Source organism: Silurus meridionalis, chromosome 26, assembly GCF_014805685.1.
Source record: "Silurus meridionalis isolate SWU-2019-XX chromosome 26, ASM1480568v1, whole genome shotgun sequence".
Taxonomy (NCBI): domain Eukaryota; kingdom Metazoa; phylum Chordata; class Actinopteri; order Siluriformes; family Siluridae; genus Silurus; species Silurus meridionalis.
Window position 1 is genome coordinate 15,378,544 of NC_060909.1, and position 25,000 is coordinate 15,403,543.

General features: G+C 42.4%; 1 protein-coding gene and 1 long non-coding RNA gene across 6 annotated transcripts in view; one reads left to right on the forward strand and one right to left on the reverse strand.

The window, feature by feature from the left end:
- The window catches only part of LOC124379766, a 27,287-nt gene extending 2,792 nt beyond the window's left edge, over positions 1 to 24,495 (forward strand). Inside the window, exons 2-6 of one of the 2 annotated variants that reach the window (XR_006924515.1) lie at positions 917 to 1,031; positions 9,546 to 9,726; positions 13,129 to 13,204; positions 19,143 to 19,307; positions 23,557 to 24,495. This is a non-coding gene — a long non-coding RNA (uncharacterized LOC124379766). Of the gene's footprint in view, positions 1 to 916; positions 1,032 to 9,545; positions 9,727 to 13,128; positions 13,205 to 19,142; positions 19,308 to 20,615; positions 22,630 to 23,556 lie in introns of those variants that run through there. The other variant, XR_006924514.1, reaches the window with a different exon arrangement.
- LOC124379736 (protein phosphatase 1 regulatory subunit 29-like) overlaps positions 9,737 to 25,000 on the reverse strand; it is a 52,530-nt gene continuing 37,266 nt past the window's right edge. For all 4 annotated transcript variants that reach the window (XM_046840278.1, XM_046840277.1, XM_046840280.1 and 1 more), the window contains one exon: positions 9,737 to 18,848. In XM_046840278.1, coding sequence (XP_046696234.1) covers positions 15,764 to 18,505 — 2,742 coding nt within the window. In that variant the 5' untranslated portion in view covers positions 18,506 to 18,848 and the 3' untranslated portion in view covers positions 9,737 to 15,763. The remainder of the gene's footprint in view (positions 18,849 to 25,000) is intronic.

Consider the following 25,000-nt stretch of genomic DNA (forward strand, 5'->3'; position numbering starts at 1 on the left):
AAGATTGCTCTTGAAATCTCAGGGAGTTTTTCCTGGTCACTGTCAGCACTGATCACTCATTAGGAATTAACTTACAGGGACTAAATGATGACACAAATGTAGTTGTGTAATTGATTTTCCCTGAAAAGCTCTTGTGGGTCAGTGTTCTCTGTTAAACACTAAACATTTAATACTGAACTCAATTAAGACATTGTTCGTTAGAGGTCGAGCGACAGTGGATTTTGCTGATACCGATAGCTTTTAATTAACCAATAAAAATGGATACTGGGGGAAAAAACACTCCATGTAACTGAAACTTATTACAGGAATAAAAAAAAAACAGGACTGAATCATGAAAATGTGCCAAATAAATATGAATTTATGAATTTAATATGAATGTTTATAAATAATAAATATAATATAGCCCTCTCCGTGCATCGTGCAGCCTCACGTGTAAAAACAAATGGCACGTGACATCAGTGATTCACCTCTAGAGGCCGCTCTCATAATACCAGTGGACCGGAAGCCGGAAAAACTATCAGTTTGGATTTTTGTTGATAGCTGATTGTTCCAGCGTTCCACTATCAGTGCTGATTAATCGGTAAAACTGATTATTCGCTCAACCTCTAATGTTCATGTTAACGCATTTATTAACGATAATTAAAGAATAAAACATTCTAGAGAATAATCCACACATCCACACAAGCACATGCGTGATTTCTATTGTACCACAGCAGTTTCCTCATTTAGCTATAAATGTATATAAAGTAATATACTTTGTACATGTTCCTGTTTTCACTCCATCACCACCTTCTGACCAATCAGAGTACAGAACTCATTCGCAGCTTGTGTGTGTGTGTGTGTGTGTGTGTGTGTGTTAGTTAATCAGCTTGTATTGTGTCACTAACACTATTTATTAAAATGTCTTTTTAAACAGAATTGGACTCAGAATAAAGCAGGAAGTCACATCAGTTGCCCCCGAGCATGCTGGGAAAATCAGAACTAAGCCCCCTTTTTGTTTAAAATAAATAGGAAAGATGGCGGCATGAGAGGTGAGCGTTTACTGAATGATTTGAAGGCCAACAACAAAACATTTTCTTTTCTCCACATGTAGTCTCAGCAGAGACGTGATGTCCACTTCCATTACACATTACACACTCCACATGTCCTCCCTGATCATCTACACTCAGAGAAAAGGAATCATGGCAGATGGATCTCTTTAAAAATGGAGGTGAAGTGATGGAGTGGAGGAGTAGAGGAATGAGGGAGGTGTGTTGGTGATGAAGATCAAGATACTGAGGCATTCCACACAGAAGTTTGTGTTCCATAATTGTGTTTGGAATCAAAAATATCCACTCAGTTATACAACGACCAGAGTTTTCTGCTCAAAAAATACAGGAAGTCATGCAGATATTACACTATTTCAGTTTTACGTCTCTTTTTTTCGTCTTTAATTACATATCATTGCACGACCCCGACCAGAAACGGACAGAACACACAAACAAGCGTGGTAGAAAAACAGTCAGAGGTTCTTTACAAAATTCACAGATGTTCATCTCCTGGTTTTTTTTTTTTTTTTTTAATCTTTCCAGCATGTCACTTTTTCCCAAATCCCCCTTCTGGACATTGTAAACAAATCATGGTTGTGGCTAGTCTAACAGACATGGGCTGTGTCCCAAATCACACTAATCACTAGAGAGTGAAGGGAAGAATAGTATGTACACCAGATACCCATAATGCACTGTGGTGTTTGTAGATTTGGGACACGCCTACAGTAAAAATGTAGATTAAATGACTTTATTATGATAAAACAACAATTTTAATAAAAGAATAGATTTTTCCCATAATGCTCTCCTAATCATTCACTAAACATTTTATTAATGAATAAATAAGTTTGATTGGAAATGAGCAGGAACCCAAACAGTGCAAACAAAGTTTTACAAAAAAAAACACAGCAGTAACAATCACCGTCCTGCAGCGCAGTCAAACTCTTACTGCAGCACTGTTCATCTTCATTATATAGAAAAGGTGTGGCAGTGTGTTATAGCGAGGACATGGACAAAAAGAGGGTGAGGACATGAACAGAGAGATGGTGAGGACACGGACAAAAAGAGGGTGAGGACATGAACAGAGAGATTGTGAGGACATGGACAAAAAAAGGGTGAGGCCATGGACAGAGAAAGAGATGGTGAGGACATGGACAAAAAGAGGGTGAGGACTTGAACAAGAGAGGGTGAGGACATGGACAGAGGGAGGATGAGGACATGGACAAAGAGAGGGTGAGGGTAAGGACATGGACAGAGAGAGGATGAGGACATGGACAGAGGGGACATAAGGGGAGGAAAGGGGGGAGTACATGTGGTAAGGGAGGGCAGTATATGTGGAAATAGGGGGCAATAAAAGTAGTAATGGGGGACAGTAATTGTGGGCGGATATATGTAAATTATTATATATTTAAACACATTTCATTAGTTACAGTAAATAAGCTAATCCTACTGCATTAGCTAATGGAGCTGTCCATCATCTCCACTTGTGTGTGTGTGTGTGTGTGTGTGTGTGTGTGTAAGTGTGTGCACACTACGGCAATAATGATCGTGGCTAATTTGTCAGGCTTTGGCTTTGTCCCAAACCGCACTCAGTTCACTATGTAGTGCTCTTTGGCTGTCAACTGCTGCTTGGAAAAATAGAAAAAAGAACAGTTAACGGAAATCCCACAATGCACTGTGTTTACAGATCACCCACAATGCACAGTACATATCACTGTATGACCCCGACCAGAAACACACAAACAAGCGCTCACACTACCCTCATACTACATTCACACTACACCCAAAATACGCCTACACTATGCTCTCACTACGCTTACACTAAATCCAAAATATGCTCACACTACACCCAAAATACACTCACACTACACTCAAAATACGGTCACACTACACCCAAAATACACTCACTCTACACTCACACTACACTCAAAATATGCTCACACTACACCCAAAATACACTCACCCTACACTTACACTACACTCAAAATACCGTCACACTACACCCAAAATACGCTCACTCTACACTCACACTACACTCAAAATACGGTCATACTACACCCAAAATACGCTCATGCCACACTCACACTACACTCAAAATACGGTCACACTACACCCAAAATACACTCACTCTACACATACTACACTCAAAATATGCTCACACTACACCCAAAATACACTCACTCTACACTCACGCTACACTCAAAATACGGTCACACTACACCCAAAATACACTCACTCTACACTCACTACACTCAAAATACGCTCACTCTACACTCACACTACACTCAAAATAAGCTCACTCTTCACTCACACTACATATAAAATACGGTCACACTACACCCAAAATACACCCACCTACACCCAAAATACGCTCACTCTACACTCACCCTACACCCAAAATACGCTCACTCTACACTCACACTACACCCAGAATACGCTCACTCTACACTTACACTACACCCAAAATACACTCACTCTACATACACTTACACTACACCCAAAATACACTCACTCTACACTCACTACACCCAAAATATGCTCACTCTACACTCACACTACACGCAAAATACACTCACACTACACCCAAAATACGCCAATCTACACTCACACTACACCCAAAATACGCTCACTCTACACTCACACTACACCCAAAATACACTCACCCTACACTTACACTACACTCAAAATACACTCACACCACACCCAAAATACACTCACACTACACTCAAAATACACTCACACTACACCCAAAATACACTCACACTACACCCAATATACGCTTACTCTACACTCACACTACACCCAAAATACGCCACTCTACACTGACACTACACCCAAAATATACTCACACTACACCCAAAATACGCTCACTCTACACTCACCCTACACCCAAAATACACTCACACTACACCCAAAATACACCCACCTACACCCAAAATACACTCACACTACACTCAAAATACGCCACTCTACACTCACACTACACCCAAAATACGCCACTCTACACTGACACTACACCCAAAATACACTCACACTACACCTAAAATACACTCACACCACACCCAAAATACACTCACACTACACTCAAAATACACTCACACTACACCCAAAATACACTCACACTACACCCAATATACGCCACTCTACACTCACACTACACCCAAAATACGCTCACTCTACACTGACACTACACCCAAAATATACTCACACTACACCCAAAATACGCTCACTCTACACTCACCCCACACCCAAAATACACTCACACCACACCCAAAATACACCCACCTACACCCAAAATACACTCACACTACACTCAAAATACGCTCACTCTACACTCACACTACACCCAAAATATGCTCACACTAAATCCAAAATATGCTCACACTTCACCCAAAATATGTTCACTCTACACTCACACTACACCCAGAATACGCTCACTCTACACTTACACTACACCCAAAATACACTCACTCTACATACACTTACACTACACCCAAAATACACTCACTCTACACTCACACTACACCCAAAATATGCTCACTCTACACTCACACTACACGCAAAATACACTCACACTACACCCAAAATACGCCAATCTACACTCACACTACACCCAAAATACGCCACTCTACACTCACACTACACCCAAAATACACTCACACTACACCTAAAATACACTCACACCACACCCAAAATACACTCACACTACACTCAAAATACACTCACACTACACCCAAAATACACTCACACTACACCCAATATACGCTACTCTACACTCACACTACACCCAAAATATACTCACACTACACCCAAAATACGCCACTCTACACTCACCCTACACCCAAAATACACTCACACTACACCCAAAATACACCCACCCTACACCCAAAATACACTCACACTACACTCAAAATACGCTCACTCTACACTCACACTACACCCAAAATATGCTCACAGTACACTTACACTACGCTCACACCACGCTCATATTACGCTCACACCACGCTCAAACTACACTCAAAATACACTCACACTATGCTCACAGTATGCTAATTCTGTGCATATTAGCAACCCGAACATTCCAGTTAGTTATCGAGTAAAATCTGACTGATCCCACACACACACACAAACACACACACACACAGCCAAATCCCACAGCATGGTTTGTGTTTACCTCCACACTGCTGCACAGCTCAGTTTTATTTCCTGAGCACACAGTCGCTAAGAAACCAGTCCATCAGATCTGTACAGCACCATCATCATTACCATCATCACCATCCTCATCATCATCATCACCATTAACACCATCATCATCATAATCTCCATCATCACCATCATCATCATCATCATCACCATCATCATCATCATCATCATCATCTCCCTGCAGAATGAAAATCAGAACTGTTTCTTTGTGCTGTTAATGGACATCAGTGTGTGCATTGAGACTTATTATTTCAAAACGAATGATTTCCTTTAATCAGCACCAGTGTGTGTGTGTGTGTGTGTGTGTGTGTGTGTGTGTGGTGTTAAAGCATCACACTGTAATATTTGTGCAACAGGTTATTACAATGTAAACATTTCAAAGCGTAACTCTCACAATTATGACAGAATCTTCTTTATATTTCACACACACACACACACACACACACACACACACACACACACACACACACACACACACACACACACAGGTGCCGTGTATTCTTTTAGGTTTGCCACAAAATTAATCACAGCATCAAGTGTTTTTGTTACATTCTCAAAACTGTGTTCTAGAACCCCACAGGGATGCGTTCTTTTACACCACTGACCCAAAACACTGATTCAAGAATGCATCAGAGCCCAAACAATACATTTTAGAACTCATTACAGCCCAAACACTGGATTTTAAAACCATCAGAGACCAAACAATATATTTTAGGCCAAGTGGAGCCTAATCATTCTAGAACCATCAGAACCCAAACACTGCATTCTAGAACCCCTAACAGCCCATCCACTGCATTCTAGAACCCCCAGAGTCCAAACACAGCTTTCTAGAACCACCAGAGCACAAACCCTGTGTACTAGAACCCCTAGAGCCACACAATGATTTCTAGATACCCAGGGAACCCAAAGGCTGCATTTTAATAACCCCACAGAGCTCATAAATGGGGTTCTAAGCTGCATTTCAGAACAACACAAAGTTTTAACACCCCTGGAACCATTTAAAGCTCAACACACAGTATTCTAGAACCCCTCAGAGCACAAGCATTCCATTTTAGAACACCCAGAGACTAAATACAGCATACTAGCACAATACAGAGCCCGGACCTAGCATTCTAGAACCTATAAGAGCTGACGCACCTTTTCGAGCCTCCTATGTAAACCAAACACTGCATTTTGAAACCCCACAGTGGCCATACGTGGTGTTCTAGAACATGACAACGCCCACACTTTGCATTTTAGAAGACTACAGAGATAAAAGCTGGGGTATTTTAGAATGTTACTGCACCCTATCATGGCACTTTAGAACACTACAGTGGCCCTACAAGGCATTCCAAAGCACTGCACTGTGAAACGACTTAATATTACTGAACTTAATTATATAATACAGAGAATAGGCAATAGTGAGTTATGTAAAATAGTAGGATAAATGGTATATATGGTGTAGGGAGTAGGGTATATAGTATAGAGTAGGGTATATAGTGTAGGTTATATGGTGTAGGGAGTAGGGTAAATGGTATATGGTATAGAGAGTAGGGTATATAGTGTAGGGTATATGGTGTAGGGAGTAGGGTATAGAGAGTAGGGTATATGGTGTGGGAGTAGGGTGTATGGGATGGGGTAGGGTATATGGTGTAGGGAGTAGGGTATAGAGTGGGGTATATAGGATGGAGTAGGGTATATAGTATAGAGAGTACGGTATATAGTATAGAGTAGGGTATATATGGGATGGGGAGTAGGGTATATGGTGTGGGAGTAGGGTATATAGTGTAGGGTATATGGTGTGGGAGTAGGGTATATAGTATAGAGTGGGGTATATAGGATGGGGAGTAGGGTATAGAGAGTAGGGTATATAGGATGGGGAGTATGGTATAGAGTGGGGTATATGGGATGGGGTAGGGTATAGAGTAGGGTATATGGGATAGGGAGTAGGTATAGAGAGTAGGGTATATGGGATGGGGAGTATGGTATAGAGTGGGGTATATGGGATGGGGAGTATGGTATAGAGAGTGGGGTATATAGGATGGGGAGTAGGGTATAGAGTGGGGTATATAGGATGGGGAGTAGGGTATAGAGAGTGGGGTATATGGGATGGGGTAGGGTATAGAGTGGGGTATATAGGATGGGGAGTAGGGTATATAGGATGGGGAGTAGGGTATAGAGTGGGGTATAGAGTGGGGTATATGGGATGGGGAGTGGGGTATAGAGAGTAGGGTGTATAGGATGGGGAGTAGGGTGTAGAGTGGGGTATAGAGGTAGGGGTATAGGATGGGGAGTAGGGTATATAGTATAGAGTAGGGTATATATGGGATGGGAGTGGGGTGTAGAGTGGGGTATATAGGATGGGGAGTAGGGTATGAGAGTGGGGTATATAGAATAGGGAGCAGGGTATAGAGGTAGGGTATATAGGATGGGGAGTAGGGTATAGAGAGTGGGGTATATAGGATGGGGAGTAGGGTATAGAGGTAGGGTATATAGGATGGGGAGCAGGGTATAGAGAGTAGGGTATAGAGTGGGGTGTATAGGATAGGGAGTAGGGTATATGATGTAGGGTATATAGGATGGGGAGTAGGGTGTAGAGTGGGGTATAGAGGTAGGGTATATGGGATAGGAGTAGGGTATAGAGTAGGTATATAGGATGGGGAGTAGAATTATATAGGATGGGGAGCAGGGTATAGAGGTAGGGTATATGGATGGGGAGTAGGGTATAGGATGGGGAGTAGAATTATATAGGATGGGGAGTAGGGTATAGAGAGTAGGGTATATGATGTAGGGTATATAGGATGGGGAGCAGGGTATAGAGAGTAGGGTATATGGTGTAGGGTATATAGGATGGAGTAGGGTATATAGTATAGAGAGTAGGTATATAGGATGGGGAGTATGGTATAGAGTAGGGTATAGAGGTAGGGTATATGGTGTAGAGTGGGGTATAGAGAGTAGGGTATATGATGTAGGGTGTATGGGATAGGAGTAGGGTATATGATGTAGAGAGTAGGGTATAGGATGGGGAGCAGGGTATAGAGGTAGGGGTATAGGATAGGAGTAGGGTATATGATGTAGAGAGTAGGGTATAGAGGTAGGGTATATGATGTAGAGAGTAGGGTATAGAGGTAGTATATAGGATGGGGAGTAGGGTATATATGGGATGGGGAGTAGGGTATATGATGTAGAGAGTAGGGTATAGGATAGGGAGCAGGGTATAGAGAGTAGGTATATAGGATGGGGAGCAGGGTATAGAGTGGGGTATATAGGATAGGGAGTAGGGTATAGAGAGTAGGGTATATAGGATAGGGAGTAGGGTATATGATGTAGGGTATATAGGATAGGGAGTAGGGTATAGAGAGTAGGGTATATAGGATAGGGAGCAGGGTATAGAGAGTAGGGTATATAGGATAGGGAGTAGGGTATAGAGAGTAGGGTATATAGGATAGGGAGTAGGGTATAGAGAGTAGGGTATAGAGGTAGTATATAGGATGGGGAGTAGGGTATAGAGGTAGTATATAGGATAGGAGTAGGGTATAGAGTAGGGTATATAGGATAGGAGTAGGGTATAGGATAGGGAGTAGGGTATAGAGAGTAGGGTATATAGGATAGGGAGTAGGGTATAGAGAGTAGGGTATATAGGATAGGGAGTAGGGTATAGAGGTAGTATATAGGATAGGAGTAGGGTATAGAGTAGGGTATAGAGAGTAGGGTATATAGGATAGGGAGTAGGGTATATGATGTAGAGAGTAGGGATCTTTTTGTAATGCAGTGTATTAGGCTGTAGTGTCTTTCGGTCAGCAGTTTCTCTTAGTATAATCAATGTGAGTGATACTAAAATAGCACATAGGAGGAGCACACACACACACACACACACACACACACACACACACACACACACACACACACACACACAGATCTAAAATGCTGTGCTGAGCACATTAGTGAATAAAAGCAACTCAATCTTTTTCTCTGTCTTTTTATACACACACACACACACACACACACACACACACACACACACACACACACACAATTTTGTTTCCAAAGAGCAGCACAATTGCTTCACCTGATCCAAAGTAAAACATGAAGTTTAAAGCTTTTAACAAACCGCACTTTCACCCCATCCAAACACACACAGACACACACACACACACACACACACACACACACACACACACATACACACACACACTTTTCTCATGGACAGCTAACTGGCCAGTCGATCCCTCAGATCCTGCAGGGCAGAGGTTATTGATTGCCCATGAGGGTTTTTTTTTTGTTTGTTGGATATAAATGCTGAGAGGAGAAGTGAAACAACTTGTGCTCTTTTCTCAGCTGCAGATTCACCACCTTCTCCTCCTCACAACCTTTCAGCCTGGAAAATGCCTGAAATCTAATTTCAGCCAAAATGAAAGACTCGTGTGAACTTGTGGAAGGTTCCACTGTGACAGATCTACAGAATTCTACAGAGAAACATCAGGCTGAGTTTCCTGGAGGCTGCAGCAGTGCATTCTGGGTAAGCTATAGACACTAAAGCTTCTAAATAGGCCAGGATCTGACAGTAGCTCTGTGCAGGAACAAAAGCACCACACACGTCTGAACCTACACGCTGTCCGTGGTGCTGAAAATCTGGAAATCTCTGACATATTCCTCATATCCCACAATGCATTGCTCCTGCTTCCTGCCAGATGGTGAACTATGGAGCTAAAAGTGAATAGAGAATTTTCAATGATTCATAGGCACATGATTTAATCTGCATGTGGACCAAAATGAAAGTTCAAAAATACTGACTCGTAGTTCAGCTTTTTTAACAGTGTGGGTTCTGTATCAGATCCTCGGCTGAGATTTATCCAATCACACATCATTTAGCTTAAAGAGCTTATCAGACTCCAAGCTAGCTGCAGGCTGAGATTACCCCAGACAGAAGGCAGGGCGTTTTCATTATATTTACTCTGTCTGCTCTGAAAACTGACCTCACTTTTTAGAATATTTCCACAAGTACAAAAAGATGATTAGTAGTGATTAACTTACTACTGTGAACATGAAGCACAAGTGTGAACCACAACCAGACTGTCTTATAACCATAAACTCATCACGAGCTGAAGGTTCACAATGAGGTGGCATTTATGGTCAGTCTGTGGTTTTAGATGGTTTTACTTGGTGATATGAGACAGTGGTGTTAGTCAGTGGTGTCACTTTATAATGTCGATGGTGTCAGTGGTGTCAGTCCCAGTCCCAGACCTTTATAAGGAACTTATTTTATTATATATTGCTAAGCCATCCTTAACTACAGCTTCCTGAATAGAGTCCTTCAGCACTACATGTCTGTAATGAGAGGATAAAAACAAGCCTGAAGCACAACCTTGAGGAACAACTTGTGTTCACTTTTTCTAGAATGTGTGTCAGTGTAAGATCTGAAAGTGTAGCAGCATTACTATTTGGAAACGATGCATTGGCACGTCCACATTGAGTCACACTGCAGGTCACTGAGCAGTTTATCCTCCGCTGATTCTGTCACTATGACACCATACTGGGTGAAGCGAGAGTCTCTGTGCAGAGAGGACTGCTGGGAGCTCTGCTGGTTTACTCTCCTTATTAAATGTCCTCTAAGTTTCTTTATAGACACACACAGAGTCGTCTCTTTCACTCGAGATGTGCTTGTGTTCACACGTCTGGTGTTAGTGTATGTAATCTCATGAGCTTCACAACCCTGAGAAAGCTTCCTGATCCAGCCATGAGCAGGAGATCAATACACTCGTCTTTTGTCAATGGGGTTTTTTATGTTTTATTGATGTGAAAAACACTAAATCTGGGGAATTTTGGAAGACATTTCTGATAATGTTGTTTTCTCTCAGTATGACTTGCTGTCATTATTCCTTTAAAATGGAAAGAGGAAAGCTTTAAATCATACAGCAATGAATTCTGGGTAAGTCTGTAGATCTCCAAACCTTTACATGATAAAGGGGGATTTTTTACTTTACTGCACAGTGGAATTCTTTCATCTTAGTGATGTTTTGAAGCTGGGGTCAGAGTGCAGGATACAGTGCCTTTGGAGCATAAAGGGTTAAGGGCCTCGCTTATGGGCCCAAGAGTGGCAGATTGGCGATACTGGGGCTCGACCCCCCGACCTTTCGATCAGCTAACCAGAGCCTTAACCACTGAGCTCCCATTTCCCATATCCCTCATGATCGGGTATAGATCTCACGATTTGATCCTGTTTCTCATTCTTTCACACTCAGAAAGGTGTTATATTTGGATTAACACAGCGTGAAGGTCGTACCTTACTGTAGAAGCTTCCAGAGGAAACAACGCTGATTTTAAGCATTAAACATTAAACATTAAAACAAGAAAATCCCGAGAGGTTTTACACTGAAATTCTTCTTCACACATACTGTATATCTACATATATGGACAGAGAGTTCAAACCCCTGACGTTCTTATCAGATTCTTAACCACTGAGCTCCAATCTCCCCAGTTTACTGCAGCATTGTGGGTAATCTATACACCAGGATACAACACCAGATAAAGTGTGTAAAGTCAGGAAACAGCAATGCAAAACCTAAAGATGATGTCGTGATTGTAGTTTATAGACTGTATGCAGCAGTGCATTGTGGGTAGTATGCATTTGTAGTATAGTTGAATATGCTAATGGAAGTGCTGAAGCCATTGCAGTATAAACACTTTAAAATCAAATGATAAAATGAAGTTATTTACTTTCTCACTGTGGGTATGAGCTATACATCATTAATAATGCACTAATACAGAGTGTTGGGCAGCTTGCCCCTTAGGGGTGTGTGTGTGTGGGGTCACACACAGTGGGCAGGCCCTAAACTACCTGTACTTATTAACCCCTGAATTATATTTATGGTTCAGCCTTTGTTTTTGTTTTTTATGCTCAATACTACACAAGCTGAAGAACTTTCCATCTCTACACATGCTTCCAGATCTCATCTAAGCACACACACACACACCTGCACTCTCACACATACATACACATACACACACCAAATGTAAGAAGGTGCTGCTTGTTCTACTTCCGCTTCATGATTTAGGCCACGTTGGTGTCGCTGATATGAAATCCACAGCTGCATCAGATGTTTTTGCACGAACATTTTAATACGATAATTCTGAATATTTCATTATGATTCGTGTTTATCTGTCATCAGGAGGGCATTATAGGGAAAAATACAGACATTGTGTTTACAAACAGACCGTTAGGCTAAGAAGAGAAACAAATGCAGAGTTAATCACGCAATTAATTGAACGGGTAAATAATTCAATATAAATAAACAAATAAATAAATAAATAAATAAAAATCAATAAATAAACAGTTTGAGTTTAGTCAGTGTTTGGTACTCCTCCTCCTCCTCCTCCTCCTCCTCCTCCTTCTCTCCACATCCTCTCTGAAATCCTCATTCCAAAGAAGCACTTTAAGATCACAAGTCTCTGTAAACATCATCTATAAGACATGAGGTTTGTACAAAAAGTGTCTGCATCAAGTCTGTGTACTGTGTGTGTGTGTGTGTGTGTGTGTGTGTGTGTGTGTTCCCATCATATGAAGTAGATTGTTCTTTAATTTTGTGTCACAGTTAGCATCCGGTAGCTTGTCAGTAGCGCTGCGAGGGCATGTCAGGATCCTGCCCCATCACACAGATTTTTGGGCTGATCAGGAGATAGTCTAGTTTAGCTTTGACCCGACACAGCACCACTTTCTCACTTTAAAGTCGTGGGTGGAAACGGACTACTTCAAGCAAAGCACCGTGACACACCAAACCACTGTCTATAAATGTGTGTTAGAAAGGTGCTAGTAAACTCGCGTTAGCATTCAAACTGGTGTAGGATGTAGTGATGTGAGAATGTGTGGAGAAAAAAGCTCAATAATATCATTTTGTGCTAAAAAGATTTTTTATCTTTGCAGGAGTTCTGAAGAAGTTGGATCAAATTGGCAGACGGATGAACCCGGCGCCTGCTATTATGGAAAGATGGAGTCTGGGGTAGGAAATGTGTTCGAATTATTAGACTTGTGATTATAAGCTCCGCCTCTAAAACCACTAAAACCAAAGCTTTAGGCACAGTGGTGTTCAGAGGGATGAAAATGCTAATCAGTCCAGATAGTTATGATTGCTAGCAAACTGAGATGTTTGCTAGATGTCATTATACTCAGTGCAGTACTATTGGGTTTGTTCTGTTTATGAAACTATGAGTATAGAGCACAATCCCTCCTGGTGCGGAGGGATATGAACCTTCACCCAGATGAAGCATGAGAGACTCTCGAATTTCCTTTTGTCATCCTTTTGCCCAGATGGACAGTGGGGTTGGTGTGTCAAGGTCCTTATGAAAATACTGAGCAATTTCTACCTCTGTGGCCTCATTTCCTCAAGTGCATTCTGGGTAATAGTCTGACATGTGATTCGCTGGTGTACTACACTATAATCGTGTAAAAGTGCACAGTAGCGAAGTTACTCATACTGGCACTTTTTATGTATTTAGCTTTAAGAGGAACATGAACATAGTCCTTTAATCTCAAACAGCGAGCGTTAGCCTCCTGCTAAGCACGTGCATTAATGCTAAGATTAAATCTTATTAAGTCTAATGTGAGCGCTCTCAGGGGCGATGTAACTCCACTCAGGTCTTATATCCAATTACAGAAACTTGTTTAAGGTAAAAATGACTCCTAAATCTACTCCATCCCTTCGAATCTTTGATATGAATTTGGTTTCGAAACGGAGCTCGGGGGAATTCTGCCGCTTTTCGTTCTGGCTGTGTCAATTCTCAATTACATCGTATTGATCTGTTTGCATCTGTGATGTTGATTGTTTTTGGAGTAAATTATTTTGTTTTTTTATGCCTTAATGTATTTTGAGTCTGTCCTAAATGCCAGAAACCCTGAACACACTTGTCAAAAGAATCAATATACGCTAATCAACCAGGCTGAAACCTGATTCCACACAGTGAGCTCATGTTTTTTAGCAGCACAACTAAGCAAATGCAAGCTAGCTAGCAATACTAATTCCTGCGTTAGCAAACTGAGTTAATGTGCTGGGGGGGCTGCTGGGTCATTTCACCGGCCACAGAGTTCAAATCTGCTCTGATTTATTCACTTATCCAATTCATTACCGTCTCCTGGTCTCCTGATATTAGTGTCATCTAGGTATCAGTTGAAGACTCTAGGGGTGCATTATGGATATTGACCTCACTGGACCATGCACAATTAATTGTAATGACATGTCGAGTGTGGCAGTGTTTATATCAGCACTTTCACAAAATAACGTCTGGAACACCTGGATCTCCTCACCTTCCAAAAGGGTTGTTTGTTTACCCGATTATGCCAGATAAGGTGCTCCCAGTATTCCGCTATAACAGTGCCTTATTAAAAAAACCTCAATTCCGAGTAGAGCTAGTGTCGGTCGCTATAGGTTTAAAAGGAACGCAGGAAGAGAAGAAAAATTTATGAATCATGCCGGGTCTCTGATCTTATCATAATATTTCGTATAAAAGCTTTAGATAATGTAAAATCTCTTGGATTTACTGCACCTGGACAATCAAGTTAAACAATATTCACCACTAGTGTTTCCTTCCAATTTTAAGAGTAAGACTACAGTAGATAAGCATCCATCTTATGCATCGTTCATCAAAGAACTAACTGGAAATAACACACATGTCCGAGTAATGACAAAAACATAGCACTTGCATTAGCATAAGTATCAGTGTTACGATGTACAACTGTACAAATCGAAGGCTGCTGTTTCTAAAGCTCATGCCTCTTCTGACAGAGCGCTGTCACACCCCGGATCCTTTTTTAATTTAATTTTTGTTCACTCAAATCCCCTACGGTCCTCTTACATTTTGGTAGCATTTGTTCCGGAATCACAAATTAACAGAAAATCTCCCAGGCAAAATCGGGAAAGTAATAAATTAGACCTGGCTGTGCTACAAGAGAGGATAAATAAATAAATAAATAAATAACAGCTTCAATATGAGCTGTTATGCTTCCTGAATGTAAAGTATAAGCAATTCTCTGCCTGTGCAATGAAAAGTCAACCCAATGCACTGGAAGAAACATGTGTAGATGTTACAAATCAATGAGCATGCTTAGACCGAATCGACTGCATGAACAGATGGAGCGGGGTTTTCAGAATGTGCCCTGTGCTCAATTCAAACCTACTGTTTATCTTTTCAATTAAAGCTGAGAACAATTAAGAAAATAACCATGCCTTATTGTTGTCCCTTGACTTAGCACAAATACCACTATTCACTTACTTGAGTATGTTTTTCTTTTCAAATCAAATAGGAATGATTGCCAATAAAAAAACGTTTCAGCGCTGAAATTTGGTCGTTCTGAACACTCCTCCTACTCTACTAGCCAGTTTCCTGTGCAATTCTGATCAGTTAATGATCTATTCTTTTCCGACATGTTTGTGATACTGTGTGCAATCCAGACTTCATTCAAACACTTGTTTCTGTGGATGCACTTGAAGACCAAAGTACTTAGCTTTCTCAAGACCCACTTCTCTCTTCTCTGCAGCCGTGTGCCATAGTGCCTCTCTGTCGACTCACAGTTTCTGCTGGGCAGACACTCCTTTCCAAAAGTCAAGAATGTCATGCAAATCCTCGTCTTTGGCAAACTGCACTTTCTTCCGAAGTGCATGCCCGGCTGCTACGTAGGCATCCTGACGAGGGCTCTTCTTATAAGGACGAAAACGCTCCCAGATCTTCAGAGTGGTCTCAGATGAGTACTCCGGGCTGGACGAGTATCCCGAATAGTTGTGGTGCCTCGGCGAGAGCTGGGAATAGGCAGTATCCCTCTTGGTGCGAGAGAGGGGCTTTAGGAAAGAAGCTTTCTGGGCAGGAGAGTTGGCGGCACCCTCGTAGTAGAGAGCGGGGAAGGAGTGTCGGTGCTCTGAGCAGTGGTAGTCTGGGTGCACCTCCAGGAGGTGCTGCTGAGCTGGAACTACACCACCACATCCACCCGAACCACCACTGCCACCACCGGCTCCCCCTCCTCCCCCGTTGCCACCTTCTCCCCTGCTGGTATTGCCCCCTTGAACACCCACCAGAGGAAGCCTATCGAGGGGCTCCCCGCACCGAACAGGACTGCCTTTTTCTGCAAACTTGCAGGAATCTGGACTTCGAGGCTCAGGAACATCTAGGCTAAAGACCCGGGCATTCTTACTGGGTGCTCCAGAGGGGACAGCACAGTGATTCTTTACATTGAGTGCAACAACAGCTGCATCGGCACTCAGTTGCCGTTGTAGAGGTCGCGCTGCTGTAACAGGAGGTGGGTCCCTGTAGGGAGGGGATAGAAAACCACCTCCACTGATTCCCGGCCTCTCAGACAGAGGCATGACTAGAGGCACCGGGGGTAAATGGGGGATTTTTGGAGAAGACATGATTGGGCATGTGTCTTTTGTGGTTGGAGAAAGTGGGATGAGTCCTCTGGAGGAGGAGGTGCTACACTGCAGAGGTGGAGAAGAGGAGTTCTCAGCTACAGTGGCTGCAACTCCAGAATCCAGCTTAAGAGCATCTATGCAGTTGTTAATGATCTGGTTTACTTTGTCCACCTCCTTTGCAATAGTGGAGATCTCAGATGTTGATCCGTGACCACCATCATCCGAGTCTTCCTCTGCATCTATTCCATTAACTTCCCTCCTTAACTTATCCTCCAAAACCGGCATAGCTCCATCCTTGAGTCGTTCCTCTCCTCTTACATCCATGTAGTTTCCCTTACTGCTGGTCATCGACTCTGAGAAAGCAGTGGCCAACTTGTCTGCCTGGGGAAGTGTCGAGAGCCGAGAGGAACTGGTGTTGGCAGAACTGTGGAGCATTCCCATGCTAGAGGAAGTGGACTGGGACAACTTGCTGTGGTAGTGCTGATGGTGAACTTGTTCCTGAAGCTTTTGCAAAACTGAGGGATCTTTGGCTGCGGCAGCTGCTGCCTCAGGACCGTAACGCATTTCTAAGATAGTTTTTTTGACACTTATAGAGTTCTCTTTCTCCTCCTGAATCCGTCTCCTGCGTAGGCAGTAGTACACCAAACCCAACACGATGACCATGCCAAACAGACAGCCCAGAATGGTCATTATGTAGTGGGTGGTGGTCGACGGCCCAACGCGCAGGTCATCGGGTCCTGGAGATCTTGTGGGAAATTCCAAACAAGTGTGGTTGTAGCGCTGTGAGTTACGAATCGAGGCGACACAGAAGGTGTAATTTGTGTGGGGTTTCAGTGTGTTAAGTGTGACGATCTCTTTCTTTTTCTTTAGGTTCATAATATCGGACACATAGCTGTGATTGTACTGCACTAGGATATACATCTTGCTATAAGGTCGAGGGATCTGAACTAGTAATGAGGCTGATGACAGGGAAACAGAATGCAGCTTGATGCTTGGACTGTACAATGGAATCGCAGTTGACGAAGTCGTGGGTTGATCATATCGTCCCATTTGGTTGTGGATATCCGAACCTATTCCAGAAGATTCCAAATCTGGAGGCAGGGAGGTCATCCCAGGAATAATGACTCCATCTTTGCAAATGGATGTTAAGATAGAATGGGCATTGCGGATGTGGCTGGCTGCTGGACTTAGTAAAGGATATCCAGAAAGTTCCTTTGGGGTTTCGCATTGCAGCCTGTCGTAGGTGTGTGTGACGTTATTAAACATGTCCAGCCAGTTTAGGAAGTTGTACAGCTCACAGCCACAGTGAAAAGGATTCCCTGCCAGTTCACACACCATTAGACGTCCAAGAACTGTAAAGGTGGTGTGGTCCAACTTGGCCAGCTTGTTGGAGGACAGGTCCAGGCTGCTCAGACTGGGACTCTCCCAGAAAGCATTGGTGGCAATCACTTCGATCAGGTTGTGCTGCAAAAACAAGCTATGCATTCTTCCCAGGCCTCTCAGCATCCCCTCTGTAAGATTTGTTAGCTTGTTGTAGCCCAGTTGCAGCACTTGAAGGTTCGCTTGTCCAGCAAAGGCACCATCCTCTATGTATGATATCTCGTTCTTGGTGAGGTTGAGATCGGTGAGGTTTGTGAAACGACTCATGGAGCTAAAAAATATGGCCTTCAGCTTGTTCTCGTTCAGACGGAGGTCATGCACAGTGTTGTTAATGTGCTGAGGGATTGTTTCATACGGTGGCTGGTTCTGGCTGCAGATCGCCAACCACACATATCCTTTATCACCCTCAATAAGCCAGCAGTCACCCCTCACTAATGTTGGTTGGAGGACAAAAAAAAGGGCAAGAGAAATGAATAAGAGGGCAGGAGAGGTGGCTTTAGAGAGGCAGAATTTTCTGGTGGCCATTTTCTTCTGAGTAAGGGCTGAATTTACTTTCGATTGAGAGCAAAAAAAAAGAAAGATTAGCTCTTAAAAAAGAGTAAAAATGGCCACGGTTGAGAGGTAGCCAAAAGATTAGAAAGTCACAGTTTCAGGAAATAGATGTCCTGGGGGCAATCAGTGCTGTATGAGACACAAAGCGTGAAACAATGTCCCCATTTTAAGACTTCCACTTTCGAGGGTTTAAGCATCAATGTCTCCAATCTCCAATGAAGTCACTCATGACCTCTGACCTTTTCACCTCACTTGTCTGCAAAATTGGCTGAAAATGGTGTGATATTGGTGAAGTTCTGCAGGTCCACCTCAGCATCTAGAATATGAAAAAAGGAGAAAACAAACAAACAGAAATGAGTGTGTTGCTGCAGGAGAAATGAAACAGTAATGTTTTGAACCATGAATATTAATTACACACATTTCAAACATGAACACTCGTGTTAATAACAGTGCACACTTTACAGCTCGATTGCTTCACATAATTGAAGTTTTGTGTGTGTTTTTTTAAGGAGTAATTGAGTTTACAGCCCTCATATTCACAGAACAGAACTCATAAAATGCAAATGAAGCAGGCAATAAAAACAGCCTGTTTGTTTCTGCTGCATTTCAGAGACAACAACATTTGGTTTATGATGTCGACTCATTTGAGGGACCTGATTTAGGGAAGCTGCTGATATCCAATAGTAGGAGGGAACACCTGAAAGAACACCTAAATAGATCACCCTGGTGAAGAAGGCTGATGGTCAGAGCTGTTTTATCGGTTCTACAGTTGCTGGTATGTAGATGAGTGCAGAACTCTATGATTTCCAATGTTTGGGTTTTTAGGCATCAGCACCTTTGTGGATTTATTCATAATTACTTTAATCTCATTAAAACTGTATTACACCTCAGTTCATCCCACTGTGGTGACTGGGGAACAATTTTCTGTCAGAATGTTTAAAACTCCTAACACACACACACACACACACACACACACACACACACACACACACACACACACACACACACGTGGGATTGTATGCGTTTATATCTACATTAGTAAATCAACTTCAGCTTAACTTCTTCCTCCCTCCCTTTCTTTTATTCCCTCTCTTTCTCCAACTTTCCTTCATACGTGTGTTTGTGTGTGTGTGTGTGTGTGTGTGTGTGTGTGTGTGTGTGTATGTGTATGTGAGAGAGAGAGAGAGAGAGAGAGAGAGAGAGAGAGAGAGAATCAGTCATCTGGTTCCCACTGAGCTTTTAAATACTCAAAATTATATATTTTTTTTTATATAAATAATTTCACTTTGATTAACACAGAAAATCTAACTATAAAAAAAAGGAAGTGAAAACACCAGATGGACATACAGACAGACCAGGGGCAGAAAGAGAGTGAGTGATAGATAGATAAACAAACTAATGGTGAGAGACACAGACAGACAAACGGATGGGAGACACAGACAGACAGATGGATACATAGCCAGACAAACAAACAGACAGACAGACATACAGAAAGACAGACAGTAAAACAAAGACAGACAGATAATGAGAGACACAGACAGACAGATGGATAGATAGACAGACAAGCTGACGTTAAGAGATACAGACAGATAGACAGGCGGTGAAAGACAAAGACAGACAGACAAATGGCAGAGTTCTAAAGTGATCTGAACCTCAGTTAGCAGGTAATTAATGCGTACAAAAGAAACTTTTGTATACTTTGTATTACTCATTACTTCATCCCTTTTTTTTTCCTATACAGCACTCACACACATTCTCTCTCTCTCTCTCTCTCTCTCTCTCTCTCTCTCTCTCTCTCTCTCTCTCTCTCTCTCTCTCCCCCAACCCAGTGCAAAAAAACCCCACACACAAACACAAAAATACTGTATTCCTCATAATGCTTCAGGCAACAACACCACTCTGCCCTTCATTCATCTTTATCTCTGTCTATCACATAGTGGACACGAATGTCCTTACAGCATACACACACACACACACACACACACACACACACACAGCCTGAGGCGGTTATGATAGTACTATAATAATTACTAGTACTATCTCTCTATCTCTCCTCTAATTCTCTCACTCCATCATTTTTCAGGTTTCTTCTCCTTCAGACTCCCTCTGTTTCTCTCCTCTTCCCTCAGTCTCTTCTATCGCTCTTATTCTCAGTGGGTAAACCCAACATCAGCCATTAGATTGTGATCTAAAGGGAAATGCTTCCAGAAGAGTTCTCTCTCTTCCCCTGTTAGTTCTGGCTTTTAAAGACTCCGAGCAGAACTTCAGCACCACATCACATCTGGGGAACATTCCAGTCAGCAGCGTATCTGCCAGTGTTCCTCACACCTGTATGGATCTGGTTCTTTTTTCCCGCACGTTTTCCTGTGTTGTTCTCCACAACGCCGCTGCACATAGACATGTCATTTTCCCCGGCAGGAGGCTGAAGCTGCATCTCAACACTATTTTCTCTAATTGCTGTTTTGATTTCAGATGCTTTTGAACTCTGTAGGACACCGAGGAGATTCGAAATTTAATTATTTGGAGTGAAATAAATACAGACTGTGATGGCCTTTGAAAAAGCCCAGATGTCACATTTCACCCATCTCACACACACACACACACACACACACACACACACACACACTGCTCTAAATTCTCTATAATTTGCCCCTTTCTATTGCATAATAACACACACCACACCAGGCGGAGGAGAGCAGCAGTGAGAAACGCTCCAAGTACACACTGTTACTGCTGGAGATACCATCAACTTCAACAATACTACTAACAATGATCATCATCATCACATCTACTGTGGAGAGTTGCTCTGTATTGATTACAGTTTTGTTCTGAATTTTGTTTCTGCATTGTTTTGAATTATTTACCGAATCAATAATGTATTCACACACACACACACACACACACACACACACACACACACACACACACACACACACACACTTTGGTCCCCTGTGAACGTAGGCCATGTTTAACTCTGAGAGTGTGACAGCTCCTGCTGAACCTTCTGCTCAGTGGAAATTAAATTGTCATGTTCCAGCACCAAAAAAACTCACAAGGCCAAAGGGAGCGATCACAGAGACGAGACAAAGCCAGTGGGAGCAATCAGGGACAGGACAAGTCAAGGGGACAAATGGCAGAAATGAGTGGAGGCCAAAGCAATGATGAAAGTGATGGCACCCCGCCGGCTCAGGCAGAGATGTCCCACAGGACACAGCTGGGAAGAATCATCAAGGACAAGCCGAGAACGAGTGATATGAACAAGGACCTCAGGGAGTCGCAGAATTGGGACAAGTCCAATCCATTCCTGGTGGGGGTGGGACACACGACGTGCTGAAATTATTACCACCATCACGTTCACATGAACCGAGGAACATTTTCACTGCGTACTCAAATCAGGATCAATGCTTTCTAAACATATTTGGTCGTGTCCAACAGAGACAGAAGATCAGGATAAACAGGACGAAGACCCAGAACCCAGAGTGATCTACCCAAAGCACAGGACAACAGCAAAAGGAGAAATGAAGCGATCACAGAAATTAAACTGGGTCAGAAGGTGTGAATTCAGAGACAACAAAATTCTGCAAAATGAAGATGATTAGACCCGAGTGAGAGATACAGGGGCAGGAACAAGGGCAGGAACAGGGGCAGGAACAGGGGCATGGTGGAGTGATTGATCACACACGTTAAAGAAAACTAGGTCCAGGAGATATAGGGACATGGCCTGGAGTAGGAGGGAGAGAGAGAGAGAGAGAGAGAGAGAAATAAGGTTAAAAAAAAAGGAACTTGCCGAGGATCGGAGGACGGAGGGAGACACGACACCTAAACAAGCAACAACCTGGTCAGAAAGAGAAGATTAAAGTCTAGACCAGGAGCAACAACTGGTAATACAGGAGAAACAACTCATTTTTTTCTTTCCTTACGTACACATGAATATCAGACTCGTCATGTCCAAGTCGTGACAAGAATCAATCAAACGTGATCCTGGGAATGTGATGAAATTTGATGAACATGATTTGAAAAACTGTAGAATGGGAGATATATAAATCAGAGATCGGTGTAAATTGTGGCAAAATCAACAACATTACAATAAAAGATCTTTCCTTTCTCCATAAATCACCACAAACTGATGAAAAACAGCACGATTCCTTAAATTAATGGCACCCCTACAGTGTCTAGGCAGCTATACAGGGCACGATTATATGATGCTCACTGAGTAATTATCTGAATTCTGGCATCTATGAGCTGTTTGTAGGACACGGCTGAGCTGCAAACGCTGCCGGGTGAGCTAGCGTGAAGCACGAGGAAACGAAGCTTGCTAGCATCGCTGCGACTCAGTAGCTTCTGTAAAACTGGAAAAGATTCAGCTCCTTTCTGGGATTTGAAAACACGACTTGATTTTTTTTGCTCACACCATCCCTTCTAGATTCTTCTAAGGGGAACAAGAAGACAATGTCGTTCCTGTTTCGGCAGCACTCAGGCTGGTTCTCTACCAGGAAACCCTAAATGCACATTAAGAAGAGAGAGGGAGCTCACAGCAGAGCGTGCCAGAGACAAGACGAAGCCAGATGGAGCTCTCAGAGAAACATCATCACAAACACAGACCCAGAACAAAACCCAGACTAATCACACAGACATGTTCACATCCAGCCAGGAGGAGCCTGATTGGTCCTGAAATCATGTTCCTGAAGACAAGAGATCACAGGGACAAAATTAAGCCCAAGAAAAGAGAAACGAGAGAAATCCCAACATGGATGATCAGAGGAACCCGTTCATGACAGAACCATCATCACTGAACAAGTGCTTCTGTTTAACCACAATGATCCACAAAATCATCCGAGATCAGAGCACAGCAAACATCGAATTATTAACCGTGTTTCTAGAGCTTTAGTCATTTGAGCTTGTTCTCTAAAATAATCTCCCAAAATCACAAGAACATCAGTAAAAAAACATCACAAACAGGAAAAGAATCTGCTCTTTAATTCATAATTATCACTATTTCATATTTCCATCTGTCTTTTCTACAGTGAGTTGAGGGAGAAGAACGTAAGAGCTTAGCATCTGGAGGTCTTAATTAGCCACCTGTAACCTTCTCCCAGCCCTCAGCATGGAAGCGCAGGGACAGGACGAGACATTCCCGTATCTGGATTCCGTATTTATCAGGACAGCGGAGGGAAGAGTTGTGTTGTGAGGACTTTGTGTTTGTGCTCCTCACCGCTGAGACAGATGGCACGTGTGAGCTCCACAAATCAAACTAACGAGAAGCTAAATGTGGAAATTCGGTTCATCTGTTGGTCGGCCATGTGGGCAGTGAGTGCATGTGACAGACACACACACAGTTGCTCAGATCAGTGCTGGATCTACAGAAGTGTGTTTTCCAGCTGACAGACACCATGTGTTCTCTGTCCAGTCTCTCGATCATCATCACAGTGTGTGAACTGCTCAATATGCCTTTCACCTTCTCCTCTTCATCTTCATCATCATCATGTTGATGAGGTGCAGATGAGCTATTCATGCTCACACAATCCTCTTCTCCGGGTTCTGGAGGAACTGTTCAACACCACGGTGCTGCTGAGTTCTGGACTGTGATTGGTCAGAAGCTGTTCTCCAGAACAGAACAGCAGATCTGATTAATAGCAATGCACTTGTTATCGTTTCTCTTGTATAAACTTACTCACAGGAAACTTCTCACAAGAAGATGTTTGTTAGATGTCAAGAAGGAAACTCCATTGTGAGTGCTTTAAAACAGCCTGAGGTGAAGCTGGAACTATGAGTTTCCTGAACATCTCGCTGATGTTTTTCCCAGAAATGTGGCACACTGGTCCTTAGAGAGAGTGGAGTCATGAGTGTCTGAGTGAGAAAAATGATTTCTGATTATATTTGAGTAAACACTGTTCCATGAAGTGATCCCATTTATTGAAACTAATACACACACACACACACACACACACACACACACACACACAGTGAGTGTGTAGTAAATGTTATTGAGCTGAGTGATTCCACTGTTTGTTTTCTCAATAATTCTTTGTTGTTTTTAATTACTGAAGCTCATGAAGATCTGTCACACCACAGTTCATCTGTTCATCTATTTATCTTTCACATACACACACACACACAGATTTTTTTAACATCACATTTTAAGATTTGGGTGAATAAAAAGATGGATGGAAGTCTGGAGGATGGATAAATGAATGGATGGAAGGCTGAAGGATGGATGGATCCATCCATACATCCTTCCATACATACATTTATCTAACTATTTATCCATTTATTTATCCATCATTCCATCCATCCATCTATTTATCTATAGATCAATTCAACCTATCTATTTAGCCATCCATCCATCATTCATCCATTCATCCTACCAGCCTAATCATTCATCTATCCTTCCATCCACCTGTTATACATACATTCATTTATCCACCCATACATCCTTTCATCTGTCCATTTATCCATTAATTTATCTGT